Source organism: Bombus huntii, unplaced genomic scaffold (genome assembly GCF_024542735.1).
Source record: "Bombus huntii isolate Logan2020A unplaced genomic scaffold, iyBomHunt1.1 ctg00000067.1, whole genome shotgun sequence".
Taxonomy (NCBI): Eukaryota; Metazoa; Arthropoda; class Insecta; order Hymenoptera; family Apidae; genus Bombus; species Bombus huntii.
In genome coordinates, this window is record NW_026099326.1 from 441,911 (window position 1) to 457,790 (window position 15,880).

Genomic DNA, 15,880 nt, shown 5'->3' on the forward strand with positions numbered 1-15,880 from the left:
CCCGGTAAACCGATATACGAAACCTGCTCCTATCGCCCAATCAGTCTTTTACCTACCCTGTCCAAACTATTCGAGAAGATGCTCACGAACCGACTCCTTCCAATCCTAGAGAACTTGAAAACACTCCCAGATCACCAATTCGGCTTCCGAAAACATCATTCTACAGTAGAGCAAATCCACCGCTTAACTCATACGATCAGCCAAACACTCGAAAAGAAAAAATATTGCTCAGCGGTTTTCCCAGACATCCAACAGGCATTCGATAAAGTATGGCATGAAGGGCTACTATACAAACTTAAAAAGATCCTACCCCACCCCTACTACTCCATCCTAAAATCTTACCTAACCAATAGACAATTCATGGTTAAATGCCTAGACGCCACTTCCGCAACATTCCCAATAGAAGCCGGCATACCCCAAGGTAGTGTCCTCGGACCCCTACTGTACTCCATCTACACTGCCGACCTACCTATATCAAACGATATAACAATAGCGACATTTGCAGACGACACAGCGCTATTGGCTACCCACGCAGACCCGGTAATAGCCTCATCCACTCTCCAGCGAAGTCTCGACTCCATGGAAAAGTGGTTTCACAAATGGGGCTTCAAAGTCAACGAAAAGAAATCCTCACATGTAACCTTCACGCTCCGAAAACAAACCTGCCCCCAGGTCACCATCAACAATGCAACAGTTCCTAGCAGGGACACAGTCCGATACCTGGGCATGACCCTGGACAGGAGACTAACGTGGAAGACACACATCTCAGATAAAAGGAAGCAACTAAAGGACAAACTAAAAAAACTCTATTGGCTCACGGGCCGACGCTCCAAACTAAATATACAGAATAAAATTACCCTCTACAAGACCGTAATAAAACCTGTCTGGACCTACGGAATCCAACTATGGGGAACAGCAAGTAACTCCAACATTGAAATACTCCAACGCTTTCAATCGAAAACGCTAAGATCCCTAATTGACGCACCTTGGTATGTAACCAATGAAACAATACACCGCGACCTCAAGATACCCACCGTCAAAGAGGAAATAGCAAAATATAGCGACAGATATAGCAAAAGAATCAACAAACACCGAAACCCCCTAATCACTGGACTACTCGATACGACGGACCAGATTCGCAGGCTGAAGAGGCACTACCCGCTAGACCTAAACGTTAGATTCATTTAATTATCCAAATTAAGCATATGCACTTACTTATATTACTTATAAATTATACCTATCTATAATAAGTATTAACTTATTGTAAATAAACAGCCATGTCACTGCGCCACGCCAGAAAAATTACTGAAAATTCTCAACGCGAGAATTGATTGTAATCTCAACAAATAAATAAAAAAAAAAAATACAATAACACATTTCATTTTAAATTAAAACGAGAATAAATACTATTGTGTATAAATTTAATAGAACGACACACGTGATTTGTAGTCAACACTGTGACAGTTTGTGCAATTACCTTTTAATCGAGTGGAAACGAGAGCATTTTCAAATTTCTATTAACCAACGGTATTATCAATCAATTTTAACAATGATTGAAGGTTGCAAAATTAAATATAAAATGATTTATTAATAGCATACGTAGTGTTAAATTTGCAAACAAGCAGCGTATCTTTTAAGAATAATAAAGACACCAGAAAATAAAGATAATATTCTAATTACATTGCAAATTAATGAATAATTTAAGAAATGTATTTTTGTTATATTAATGTATCACAGATTCTAGGTAAAGTATTAATTTAATTTACTTATTACTTAGGAGATTGTATTTGAAATATAATTACAATTTGTAAGGTGTAATCAGCACACCTTTAAGCTAGTAGATATTTGGTAGCAGTTCTCAAGTCTTTGTGCAATATAGCACAATTGAGTTTAACCGAGTTTAATCCCTTTGACCAGCCAGCTTCCAATTTCATTTATGGCATAATCTCCTGACAATTTCATGCCCTTCAGAAGAAACACAATGTCCTATTATCGTTTTGTGATCGTTGAATATGATCCGTTTTCTGTTGTTTTTAGATTCAAGTGACGAAAACTTATGAAATGATATTTTAAGTTTAAACTGATCAATTAATTTAATTAATTGATTTATTGTAGCAACAATGGTAAATTGTTTAAATAGAGAAAGAAATTTACAACGAAAAATGTATGAATGTAATATTTGAAATCTAAAATGATAAATTATTGTGCGAAAATAATAAAACTCGCAATGTCAGCACATGGTCTCATTAGAACGTGTTTAACGAGCGTAGCGTAAGCGTGAAAATGAAAACGTTGAGGCTCTTGTCACGTAAAATAACAAAATAAAAAAAGGAATTTGAGGTAAAAAATAAAAAAAGAAAACTTTATTTTTTTTCTAACATCAATACACTTTACAATTTACTTCCGAACTCTAGGCGTGACTTTCTAAGACTGACTCTTATGATTTTACTTTCGATCGGATCCGATTACTTTCTTTTGTCATCCCTCAACATCCCCACCGTCCATGCATTTGCTAGGCGTCCGCGATCGTTGCCACGTGCTCTTTCTTCTAGAACCTTCGGTGGAAGGACCGTTGGGATGTTGATGGTTCATTAGGCACTTCAGCGATATACATTGTCGCCGAGTGCCGCCACATCTTTATCTCTATCGTCAGTCCGTCGGATTTGAAGTATGCCGGTCGTGACATACCCCCCTGGTTAGATTGATCTTGGTCCTCTAAGATCGTAGTAGAATGGAATTATTTAAATGTAGATCAAAGGATATGTTTATGCTTTTTTTTCAGGAATCGCTATGAATTGATTTTCTGCATGTTATGGTACAAAAGTTATTTCGTTAATCTTAAATATAGCAATTTTACAATATTTGTTAGTGTTCGAGAAGCTAATAATTTCAGAGGCGTAATCATGTTGTAGTTTTCGATCGTGAATTGGTTGGGTTTGTTTACAAAGCGTAATTCCTATCCCGTGAATTTAAGGCAACTAATTAAGGGTATTGTTACTAGTGCTAGGGTCAGCATTATCCTGAAAAAAGTACGCTTTCAATCGGTTACCATGTATCTTTTTCTTAGCATTGTCGATAGAAATAATGTAATAAGGAGTTTTCACATCGTTAATTCTGTAGGGTCCTAACCATTCAATGTCCAACTTATCTCTTTTATGGTCGTTGTGAATTAAAACAAAGTCTCCTTTCCTAAACACAGTCTGAGTTTTAACAATCTTTCTTTCTTGGTCTCGCTTGTATCGTTGCTTATTCTGAATAAGTGTTTTGTGAGCTGTTTCCCAATATTTATTCAACTGTTTTTGCCAAAGTGAGTACATATCATCATAGGTAAGTGTGGGAAATTTGGATATTGCGGAAGGTAAGTTAGCTTTTCGCCCAAAGGTCAATTCAAAGGGAGAGAATCCTGTTCCTTCATGTTTCGCGGTGTTGTACCCTAAACAAATGAAATTAAGTACTTCATCCCATTCTTTGTCATTGTCGTGTAATGCAGTACGAATTAAATCTTTAACTGAGGCATGCGTTCTTTCGAGGGATCCGTTACTTTGTGGGTGAAATGAAGTTGTTTTGATGTGTTTGATTTTAAAAGCTTCTTCAAATTTCGTCATTAAATCACTAACAAAATTTTGTCCCTGATCTGTTAGGATCGTTTTTGGTGCCGAAAATATGTAAATATAGTGTTCAATAAGCGCGTTAATTATGGATTCAGTTCGTTGCGTTTTAAGGGGAACTAGTATCAGATATTTCGTAAGTTCATCGTGTATTGAAAGTATGTATTGGTTTCCGCGTTTGGTTTTCGTCATCGGTCCTATGATGTCCATAGCGATTTTGTCGTTAGGGTTAAGTGGCGTGTCTGAGATTTGTGGGGATTCTTTGGGTCTGATACGTGTTAGTTTCTCCTTTTGACATGTGTCGCATGTTTTCACAAAGTTTTCTACTCTTTCTAAAAGTCCGGAAATTTTGAATTTATCCTTGATCCGTTGATACGTTTTCTGTATCCCTAAATGTCCTACGGTGTCGTTATGGTTTTCCTTTATTGCTTGTATTATTTCGTTTTCGTCTAGTTTTAAAATGGGATTAGGTGCATAAGTAATTTTCTTGTACGTGTCGTTAAAATATATTAGCATGAGTTTAATCTGTGTTTTCTCTAATTCAGTGAAGTCGTTATTTCCTATGCCGATTTTTGTTGTATCTTTAAGAATTTTGTAAAGTCTTCTGATCCAAAGTGTCTCGTCGTATTCTCCTAAGTCGTTTCGAGTTAATTGGTAAAATGTTTGGTCATTTGGTTTAATTTCTAAGAGTTTCGGATTCTCGTTGTTGTCTTTCCATGCGTTGAATGAATTAGTGTGATCAATTACTAGGTCGAGGTTAACTACTTCGTCGCGAGTTACTGCGTGAACTCTAGATAAAGCGTCTGCAGCTGTGTTATCTTTACCCTTTGTATATTCGATTTCATAGTCATATTCTTCGAGTCTAAGTCTCCAACGAATCAGTCTGCTAGAAGGGTCTTTGCAATTGTGTAGCCACTTAAGAGCTTGGTGGTCGGTTCGAATAATGAAGCGTCGTCCTAACAAATATTGTCTTAATCTTTTCACGGCCCATACGATGGCTAAGAGTTCCTTTTCTGTCGTGGTATAGTTTCGTTCGGGTGGATTCAGTGTTCTTGAAATGTAACAACAAGGATGACCGTCTTGCGACAGTATTGCTCCTAGTCCTTCGTTACTTGCGTCGGTAGTTAAGGTAAAGGTTTTGTTAAAGTCTGGATAAGCTAATATTGGGAAATTACAGAGTTTGTCTTTTAAAGTATCAAAGCTAATCTGGTGTTTGTCAGTCCAATGGAATGGTGTGTCCTTTTTTGTTAAGTCTGTAAGGCTTTTCGCGATTTTGGAAAAGTTTCGAATAAATTTGCGATAATAACCTGCTAAACCTAAGAATGATTTCACGTCCGTGGCATTGCGGGGTAATCGAAAGTTTTTTACAGCGTCTAATTTCTTGGGGTTTGGTTTGACTCCTTCGGATGAAACTACATGGCCTAAGTATTCTAATTCCGGTTTTACGAATTCACATTTGTCCGGTTGCAATTTAAGTCCTAATTCTCTGAGTCTCTGAAATACTATCGCGAGGTTTTCGTTATGTTCTTGAATCGTTTTTCCGAATATCACTATGTCATCCAAATAAACAAAGCAGTATTTTCCTACAAGTCCAGCTAAGGCTCTGTCCATTAATCTTTGAAAGGTAGCGGGTGCGTTTTTAAGTCCGAATGGCATTCGATTGAAATGAAAATGCCCTTGCGGTGTCGAAAAAGCGGTATATTTTTTAGATTTCTCGTTCATTGGAATTTGATGGAATCCTGAGGATAAATCAAGCGCCGAAAAGAATTTTGCGTTTCCTAGTTGTGTTAAAATGTCGTCTATATCAGGTAAAGGGTAAGCGTCTTGTTCTGTGAGTTCATTTAGTTTCCTGAAATCGATAACTATCCTCCATTTCTGTTTTCCTGAGGCGTCTAATTTTTTCGGAACTACCCATACCGGAGAGTTATAAGGGGATTCGGATTCTTCTATAATATTTTTCTTCAACATGTCTCCTATTTGTCGCGAAATCTCGTCACGGTGACATTCCGGTGGTCTATACGATCGTGTGTTAATAATTTTGTCTTTGGTTAACGAAATTGTGTGCTGAGTTAAATTAGTACAGGGTAAAAGATCGGTTTCTAAATTAAAGATGTCAATATAATGAAGGATAATCTTTTCGATGGATTCACGGATTGGTTTTTCAATGTGATCTGTTCTCACTAGGCTTTTTAGTTTTGATACGTTGGAAAAGTCATGAGAATTTTGAATATTGCTAGAAATTTCAACGTTTTGCTCTCCAGTGTTGATAAAACATACTTTAGTTGGTTTGCCTTCCAAATAGATTGTTTGAACTCTGTTTTCTCCAGGAGTCAAATGTATTGGTTTCTGAAATAAAATGGTTTTGTCGTTTAATCGGATTTTGTCATTGGATATTGAATAGTTATACTTCTCTAAACATGGTAGCCCAATGATTCCGTCTTCGATAATAGGGAAATTGTTCGGTACTATGTGAAAAATGTGATTTTGTCCAAAAATTCGTTTCGTTACGTATTCGTTAGTTTCGTACTTGTCTCGTCCCATAGAAAATTTTTGTTTAGGCCCTATTTGTATCGCGTTGACAGTTTTGTTACGTTTCACCAGGTTTATCCCTGCTCCTGTGTCGACCAGAAATACTCGCTCTTCGGTTCGGGTTGACAAAGGTATTGCGAGTAATCTTCCCGTGGCGATGTTGACTCGTATGTCTCGTACGGTTCGTCCATCTCCTGGTTCGATGTTGTTTCTTGTATTTCGTCCCATTCCTGGACTGCCTGAATTCTTGCGGGTGGTCGATCGCGCTGGCTCGGTGGTAGAAAATTTTGACACTTGTTGGCAATGTGTCCCAGCTTTCCGCACTTGAAGCACTTCATCTGTGCGCGTTCAGCAGGTGATCTATTTTCTACTTGGTTAAATGTAGCAGGTTTCTGAGCTACTGGCGTGTTAGGCGATCTTGATGGTACATTAGATCGTCTTACCTGCATATGCTGGTTGTCGGGGCGATTACTAACCGAAGGTAAGCGATTACATGACCAATTAGGTTGTCGTTCTTCTCGCAAGTAGCGTTCTACATCGGCTGCCTTTTTTTCAGCTTCCGGAAGATTCAAGGGTTCACTGCTTAATAGTATTCGCCCTATGTCGCGTCTGAGTCCCTTTAGGTACACACGAACAGTCTTCTTCGTGATTTCTTCAGTCATAATTTTACGTGTTAGTGGTTGTGGGTACTCATTGGTTACTGCGTACAGCAAACGGTTGAGTATTCTTCTAAACCGAATATTAAAACTTTGCACTGATTCCTCGCGTCCCTGTCTCAACTCTCGTAATTGTTCTTGGTACTCATCCGAAGTCACTTGTGCTGCTAAGTTATTTCTCAGTGCGTCGTACAGATCACTGTAACACTCAATAGGAATGTTGCGAATACTTTGGGCTGCTTTCCCCACGATTTTTTCCACTTTTATTGCTTTTAGCAATAGATCTTGCTCCATACAGCGATCCTTCATACTTCTCACTTCTTTGATGAAGTCTTCAACTCCTACATCATCATCTCCGTTGAGCGTTGGGATGTAGCGTATTGCATCCTTAGCTCGTAGAGTGGGAGGAGCGGGCGAAAAATAGCCTCTTTCTTCCACCTCGGGTTGTTCGCTGTCGAGGTGGACAGGTGGGGTGTCTGAAGCTGCTAACCCTGACAGTTTGCGTGCTTTTGCCATATTCACAGTACGATTGATTGCTGTCGACGCACTTTCATTGTCTTCGGTGATAATGGAAGCAAATTCATCGGTCGCAGGGGATCCGAACCCAGTCCGTAGCGCTGCGACGGTTTTCCCGAGATTCTCGATTTCTGCTGCCCTGTGTCTGTTCTCTTCGTCATTTTGCATAGACAAATGTAACATTTCCTCTCGTAAAAGGGCAATGTTCTCGTTCTGTTTTTGAATACTGTCCCATATTGCTCGCAACATTGGGTCAGTTGAGGTTGAAGTTTGAGATTCGTTTGCCTTAGACATTATTGCGCTGATTTATAATTTTCAGACGAAGACGAGTCTTGGCTACTGAAGCTAAATTTTCTTTCACGGTAACGTACACAGGAATTCAGTTTACCTTTTATTGTTACTTCACTTGGTTCGTGATAGTTACTTTGTTGTTGCGGATGACCGTAGTCCCAAATAATTCGATCTTCCGTAGATGATGAATGTCTTTTGGTTTCCGAACAAACACTTTTCACTATCCTGGCAGGATCGCCAAAATGTCACGTAAAATAACAAAATAAAAAAAGGAATTTGAGGTAAAAAATAAAAAAAGAAAACTTTATTTTTTTTCTAACATCAATACACTTTACAATTTACTTCCGAACTCTAGGCGTGACTTTCTAAGACTGACTCTTATGATTTTACTTTCGATCGGATCCGATTACTTTCTTTTGTCATCCCTCAACATCCCCACCGTCCATGCATTTGCTAGGCGTCCGCGATCGTTGCCACGTGCTCTTTCTTCTAGAACCTTCGGTGGAAGGACCGTTGGGATGTTGATGGTTCATTAGGCACTTCAGCGATATACATTGTCGCCGAGTGCCGCCACATCTTTATCTCTATCGTCAGTCCGTCGGATTTGAAGTATGCCGGTCGTGACACTCTCGTGGTGTAAAAAGGCTAAATTCCTCATAAAAATACAGGAAATGAGAGGGAACGTTCGCCCTTGAACACATAAAACCAAAAAAAAAAAAAAAAAAAAAAAAAAAAAATAGAAAAGGAAAAAAACCACAAATTTTAGTGAAGCTATTTTACTGAAACTTATATCATTTTAACAGCTATATATAAAACGTTGAATTATTTCCTTTCGCGCAGAGCAATTTTACTTCAAATTTCTAGCTTCAGAATGATAATTACGTATTTGTAATTATCAACAAGCTTTAAAAATATGGAATATTCAGCCAGATGAAATATAGGTAAAGTATTTAGAAGAAAAAAGATTGAAATGTTTTATGTAAAACGATTAAATTAAGTGGTTGAGTTTGAAAATTTGACTCGGTTTAATAATTCAATGGAAAAAATATTCGCCCTATGAAAAAAAATTCATGTTCCTGTCGATATATCGGCGAGGTGCTCCTCTACTTTCGACTGCTCTGCAATTCAAATGCAATACTCGAATATACATGGCGAAAGAAATGGAAATTGAGGAATTTAAGGGAACCAATTACTCTCGCGTCGACGTAACTTCAAAATGTTTCACGTGTCGGTGTTTGCGAAATGAAGTTCGTCGTTATCCGATTAACACGCTTGCAGATGCGTTCTTTTTGTTGCAAAGTAAATGGACAAATTGTGAACAAATAATGTTTACAATTACATCAAAATTAATGTCCTAAACTTTACCAAGAATTATTAAAAATCCCTGCGTATTGCTTACGTAATGTTGATATTGAGTAGTACCATACATAACCTCAACATTATGATACTTACAAACATCGCTAAACAAGTAGTGCGAACGATGTCGAGTAAGTATTCACTATGTAAAAAGTATTTATAGATAAAAAGTATGGGAAATATATAACCGAATGTATTTAACTTTTCCAACATTTTAGCATTTCGCTTGGCGTTGGTACAACTTGAAGTAAATGAAGTAAAACGCAAAAATGTAGAGCGGGCAGTTTCCTACATTTCTAGCGCAAAAGAGCGCAATGCTGATATTATAGCTCTTCCTGAATGCTTTAATTCACCATATGGAATACGTAATAATTTGTTTTTTTTTTCAATAATTTACCATGTGTGTAACAACTATATAGAAAAAAGTAAAAGTAGACAAATTACCTTACCGTTTATACTTCCATAAAGATTGTGAATTGAGTCGAGAATATAGGATTTCCCCATTTTCATGATTATCGTGATTTTTGTATAAATATATTTTTTAAGATACTAATAATTAGGTACTTATAAATTGGTATTATCAATTATTTTGCATTTATAATTCCGCCTCTAGTATAAGTGTTAATTGAAAACTAACTTTATGTTTCAAAAAGTACTAGCAAAGTCGTAGAGTAACAAGCCACTGATGCTAACACAAATAGCATTGTCGTAATTAAATATTTCTAAATATTCATTTTTCATTTTGAACCTGTAGAAACAATTTATTATATATACTGTTAGCTAAGTAATTGCATATTTAATTAAGTCGAGATATAAAACTTAGTTATTTTAATAATTTAAAAAATAAAAAACTGACAAAAATTTCAATTTAATTTATGGTTGGAACAAAAGACAGTTATTTTTCATTAATTGAAATATTGCAATGCAGAGTACTTTCGAAAATACGCCAAGAGTATTCCTGATGGTGAAACGAGCGTTGCTTTATCGAATGCAGCTAAAGAAAACAACATCTATGTAGTTGGTGGTACGATGCCTGAAATAGAGGGCGATAAATTGTACAATACCTGTACTATTTGGGGTCCCGATGGAACTTTGATAGCAAAACACCGAAAGGTAAGTAATATATTCCTTTATGGCTTTGAATTTGAAAATATTGGGGTGAAGAAAGTGACTCTATCTAGGAATAATTTAGGAATATACATATGTACATACGTATACTATAACCAATTCTATAATTTACGGTTTATAAAATACGTTATGATACGGGAAACGCCCATTTTTGTTGTAATGTGTAATATAAATTTTTCACATACGAAAATACTTATTTTTTCTCCTTTTTAAACATTATTAAATGATAAGATTTTTTAATAAAAGAAAGTGATAAAAACGCTGTCAGTTATTAAATAAAAAATAATTAAAGTTTAGGAGTTGGTAACTTTGATATTAAATTACAAAAGTTGCAGCAATAGAATTAGCGACTACATTTTTATGTTATTAGGTACATCTATTCGACATCGACATTCCTAATAAGATTACTTTTCGAGAGAGTGATTCACTCAGTCCTGGTAACTCCCTAACGACGTTCGATGTGAAGGGCTGCAAAATAGGTATTGGCATATGCTATGATATTAGATTCGAGGAAATGGCACGCATTTATCGGAACAAAGGTACAGTAACTTAATCGATCAATACTTAACTAGCAAAAAATTAAATATCTGTATAAAAAGAAGCTTAATTTAAAAAACCAGTATATTTGCTGAAAATGAAACAAATAAAAGAATTAAAAGCACAATAAGAGGACTGTCCTCGCATATTCAGAAATGATGGAATGTGAACCGTGCAACTACGAAGTTAATTGGTATTCGGTGGCTTCATATTTCCTGCTTCTCTGGGTTAGGTTGCCAAATGCTGATATATCCAGCGGCATTCAATATGACCACTGGACCACTGCACTGGTCATTACTTCAGCGTTCCAGAGCGAATGATAATCAATTATACGTTGCTTGCATATCACCGGCTCGTGTTCCTTCAGCAAGTTACGTCGCATGGGGACATACACAGTTGACCAATCCCTGGGGAAAGATTCTTTACGATTTGGAAACTCAAGAGAATATGGCAGTCACCGATATCGGTAATTTACAGCTTAAAATTAAAAGCGAGAGATCCATGATGTAATTAATTTTTAGTCTCGTTAATTTATCGATTTAGCCATCTTCCTCTGTATTTGTTGAATTTATTAGTAAGCATTACTTATTACTTCGTATGTTTCTTTTTTCTATCAGATCTAAAAGTTGTTGAGGAAGTAAGGGCTCAGATACCTACATTTTCTCAGAGACGTACAGATTTGTACGACACTGTCTGTAAGAAGGAGTAACTCTACACTAAAACAGAAAATGTTTTTTTATAATATTTCTACTACGATATCCTTTTTTGCGAATTATTACTAATTTCTTATCATTTGTACTAAATGAATGACTCAATTAAGAAAACCAAAACGTTATAAATAATAATCTGTATATCTTGTGTATCAACATGTAATTGGATATTATAATAATATAGGAATGCTATAATAATATAGGATAATAATATAGGAGAATAGAATAATAATATATAATAATAATATGCTTTTAAACACCTTTAATATCGATCACATAAATTGTTATAATTCACAATGATTACGCATACATAAAAGACCCCTTGATAGTAAAATTTACGATCAAAAGGCAATTACGTATCGTTTAACAACATTTAATTTATAACACCTTTTAAACATTTAGACAGATTAACACATAACACTTCTTATATATAAACATCAATTCGAAGTTATCAGCTTGGAGAAATTGGTCGATTAATACCTGTAGATTGTCTGTCTCGATGAAAGACTTAAAGAGAGCAAAAACATGATAATGCCGCTAATATAATATTCCTTCTTTCTTGTACCTGTCTGCCTCTCAGGTCGTTTTACTAATTACAATAAGTAATTTCGTCTTCTTTGCGCTCTCTTTTAACGCATTCGAGACCGAAAGAAATTCATATCAGTCAGTAGGCAAGGGTATAATATACATATTTTATATATAACTTATGTAGTAATGTATATATCATGTTAATTTCATATTTTTTTCAATATATTATTATTATATATATATATATATATATATATATATATATAATAATATAATATATATATGTAATAAATAATATAATATATATATATATATATATATATATATATATATATATATATATATATATATATAACTGTACCTAATACATTATAGAATAACATAGTATATAATTTTATATTTTAAAAATATGAGGCATACTATTTAAGATTGTCATCGATTTAAAATCAAAGTATGAAAAGGATACCCTGGAGAGAGTAAAACACAGAATCATTCTAACTAAACATTCAGATCGTACCGACACCTAGGTATCGTTTTACAATTAAATCTCGGTCTCGAATGGATTAAAATGAAATACATACTTGCAGCTTCAACATCTTCAATATCGAGGAGATTCAAACTTTACAAATAAAAGCGGCCTGTTCCCCTTTCCACGACAGACTCTCATACCATATCCGCTCTTATCCAGGCTTTTACTTGAAACCAGCAATGCGTTCATTTACAATTTAAATTTACCCGGACCATCCACTGAATCGTCAGCCCTTTATAAATATATAATGAACCCAGAACATGTGCCTGTGCCCCTGGTATCGATGTTCGGCTTGTGATGTTCGTACCGGAACCTTCGCACAATTTCAATTTGTCACGCGTGAACATCGATTCTTCCAAGGGTCACAGCTTTATGCGGCTAAATCCTTTAGAACGATTAAAATGATACTAATGATATGGTATTTTTTACAAAGATTTAACATATCCATAAAATAGGAAGTTTCGTGCTCTCCTATTTTATATTAATTATAAATTAATAAGTTTTATATGTGTTATTTATAGATCTAATAAATTTTGTATTGGTTTACAGCAGGTGCTCCGGGTATAAACAGACGACAAACGAACAAATAGAAATTCAAACTATTGTCGTTGTTTAACTCGCATGGGACTATAAGCTCGAATTGGACTTAAACGTTACGATCGTCGAGAATAATTACTATATGTACCCTGTACGACGGGCAGAGAATCTTAAGTTATTAACGGCAATTCCTTTGTGCATAATTCAGGTTTATTAACAACCTGTAATGGATAATCATCGATGAACTCTTTTTGAATAAAGTTCACATTTATAAAGCAAACACTATAAAATACGACAGGACAATTGTAATCGATAAATAACATTTTATTAGGATATTATAAGAAGCTAAGATATCGAGGTACATTAAAATTGAGTCCGCTGCAACCCTCATGACATTTAAAATGCTACGCGTATATTGAGTAAAGTTGTTATATTAAATATAATCATATTAAATACAAGCTCGTCCGCTGGATTCCCAAATTATTTGGTTAAATACTTTGAATACGAGAATACCGAGTGTTAACAGTAGTAAATCCTCTATATGGTATGTTTACTTTGCTATCTTGAATAGGTAAATAACATTTCACTTTAACGCATTTAACCAATATTAACATTTAACATTTAACATTTAACCAATATTATACGCATATGCACATAATGTTACTGTTACATATAATGATATATACGTAGATATACACGTTAATTAAATCCTCTATATGGTATTTTTATATCAGTATCGTAAACATTGTAAACCGGAAATCTTTTATTACACACGTACATATACAGTCAATATTATTGTTACATATAGTGATACATACGTTGATCCACACATTAATTAAATCCTCTATATAGTATTTTTACTTTGCTATCTTGAATAGATAAATAATCTCGAATATAGACATACAGGTACACTTACGTTGATATACACCTTTGTACAAGGTGTCAAAAAATTTTTTATCACAGCGTTTTTTTAAGACGATTTTATAGCTTCGAAATTGATCTTGACACGATTTTCAATGTCAAATTATTTTTCTATTGCATCATGTGATACTCATTAGGAGGAACGAAACTTCTGTTTTCTTAGAAAAAATGTTTGAAATTTCATTAATTCCTAGATTGATTTTATTTATACTTTAAGGTCAGATATGACATCAAATAATGTCAATACTAATATCTAGTTATTTGTCAATTTACAGCATCTGAAAAACAAGACATCTTCGAGACAGCGTGGGTTTTCTTTCCAACTTTCTTAACTTTCAACAATAAAATTTTCGTCAAACGATACAATCTATCCAACAAAGTTCTTGTAGACAGCCAATCTCGTAAGAACATAGATCTTCTTCAAGTATTATTCTTCACAATGCTTCGTGTGGAATTTCTACTTGACGAGTTATTATTAAACGATTAAAAGCTTATTATTATACGATAATGTAATATCGTAGAATAGCTTTGATTGGAGATCGGCTGAAATTAGAAAACACCGTGTACGCCGTCTTTTTGTGGTTTGTTTACATCCAAGAGCGCCTAGTAACAGTGACGCGAGAAAAGATAAGCAGCGTCAAAACAGAAGTACGGTTTCATATTTCAAGGAGTGGCAATCGAGAGGCCAGAGTATGTGAGCCGAAAAGTGTGTGTGTGTGTGTGTGTGTGTGTGTGTGTGTGTGCGTGCGTGTGTGTGCGTGCAGGACCGAGCAGGAATGCATTGGCGAGGTTCAGAGTTGATCGAGACGTCGAAACATAGAGTCGTTAGAATTGAGTTGCGAGTGTTGTCGAGTGTTAGAGTTGCTAGTGAGAGAGAGAGAGAGAGAGAGAGAGAGAGAGAGAGAGAGAGAGAGAGTTACCAAATAGTTGTCAAGTTATTTGATGTAAATACGAGCGTTGCATTTAGTTTTCCTGTTAATCAAACATCGTTTCTCTGTCTGTATTTTCTGTCTGTAATATCTGTATTTTCAATCCATTATTAATAAATTATAATTAATCGGACAAAATTACACCTTTAATATATTCCGATATTACAATAACTTACTTTTTTCTACGTCAATGGACACGAAAGACGTTGAGTGAGGAATTAGAACAAGTGTGGATCGTTGGAAACCACTATGCTGCGGTCTACCATTCGTTTTACCCTATATATACCACGGAACAAAGGATAATTTTCACCGGCTTGGCTATGGCTACTGGTGTGGATCCAAGTATTCGGGCCATACTAGACGCTATGCAGAAGCAGAACGAAATCAAGTTAAGAAAACTGTTAAAGGAGACTATTAAAGCAGCGACTAGTCGGAGTTATCAGGGTAGTTTAGTTTCTAATAATTTGAACAAAAGCTTGGAGAAAACAGACGTTACTGTAGGAAATGAAGAAATGGTTTTGAAAGAATTTTCAAAAGAATTGCAGTCTAATGTAGAAAATTCTTATGAAAAGAAAGTATCAATTGACACCGCTTCACAGGATTATATTTTCATTAAAACAGACTTAATGTTTGATGTCAATAGCTCAACAGAATACCAGAAAGAGTCTGTGAAACGAAGGAAAGAAGATATTGCAGTATTGTATAATGATTTGTCACCATCTTCGTCACAAGATACTCAAAATTTACAAGAACGGTTCGACAAAAAAAGTAAAAGTTTAGGAGAAGCAGAAAAAGATCATAACAAGAAGGATAATATTTCAATGAGAAATATTTTGGACGGCGATACAAATAAAGAAAACCAAATTGAAACGAAGGAATTAGAAGCAGTTAGTAAATCAACTGCTGAAAATGATACAAAATCAATAGACAACGTTGAACAAAATATATCATTAGAATCCATACAAAAAGCAAGAGATAATGCTTACAATAATGAACATTTGCTTATAGAAGAAGACCAAATGATGACAGCGAAAAATGCGTGTGACACTACAGAATAAAAAACTTCAGCAGATCTTATGTCGAGAAATTTAGATGCTAATACACA

At 35.2% G+C, this 15,880-nt stretch overlaps 1 protein-coding gene across 2 annotated transcripts; it reads left to right on the forward strand.

Moving 5' to 3' along the window:
• Positions 1-8,995: 8,995 nt before the first annotated feature.
• On the forward strand, positions 8,996-14,748 carry LOC126876188 (omega-amidase NIT2-like). 2 transcript variants are annotated; one of them, XM_050639040.1, is made up of 6 exons: positions 8,996-9,087; positions 9,175-9,321; positions 9,885-10,069; positions 10,455-10,623; positions 10,854-11,087; positions 14,122-14,748. In XM_050639040.1, the coding sequence occupies exons 1-6, from the start codon at positions 9,003-9,005 to the stop codon at positions 14,331-14,333; spliced, it is 1,032 nt and encodes a 343-aa protein (XP_050494997.1). In that variant the 5' UTR covers positions 8,996-9,002; the 3' UTR covers positions 14,334-14,748. The 2 variants fall into 2 exon arrangements, with proteins under 2 accessions (XP_050494997.1, XP_050494998.1); XM_050639041.1 differs by lacking the exon at positions 14,122-14,748 and adding an exon at positions 11,239-11,597.
• Positions 14,749-15,880: the final 1,132 nt, after the last annotated feature.

Coding starts and splice junctions, on each gene's coding strand:
- LOC126876188 (XM_050639040.1), top strand. CDS start 9,003: ATGTTGATATTGAGTAGTACCATACATAACCTCAACATTATGATACTT. Junction 10,624..10,853: donor ACGCATTTATCGGAACAAAG/GTACAGTAACTT, acceptor TCTCTGGGTTAG/GTTGCCAAATGCTGATATAT. Junction 11,088..14,121: donor TATGGCAGTCACCGATATCG/GTAATTTACAGC, acceptor GTCAATTTACAG/CATCTGAAAAACAAGACATC.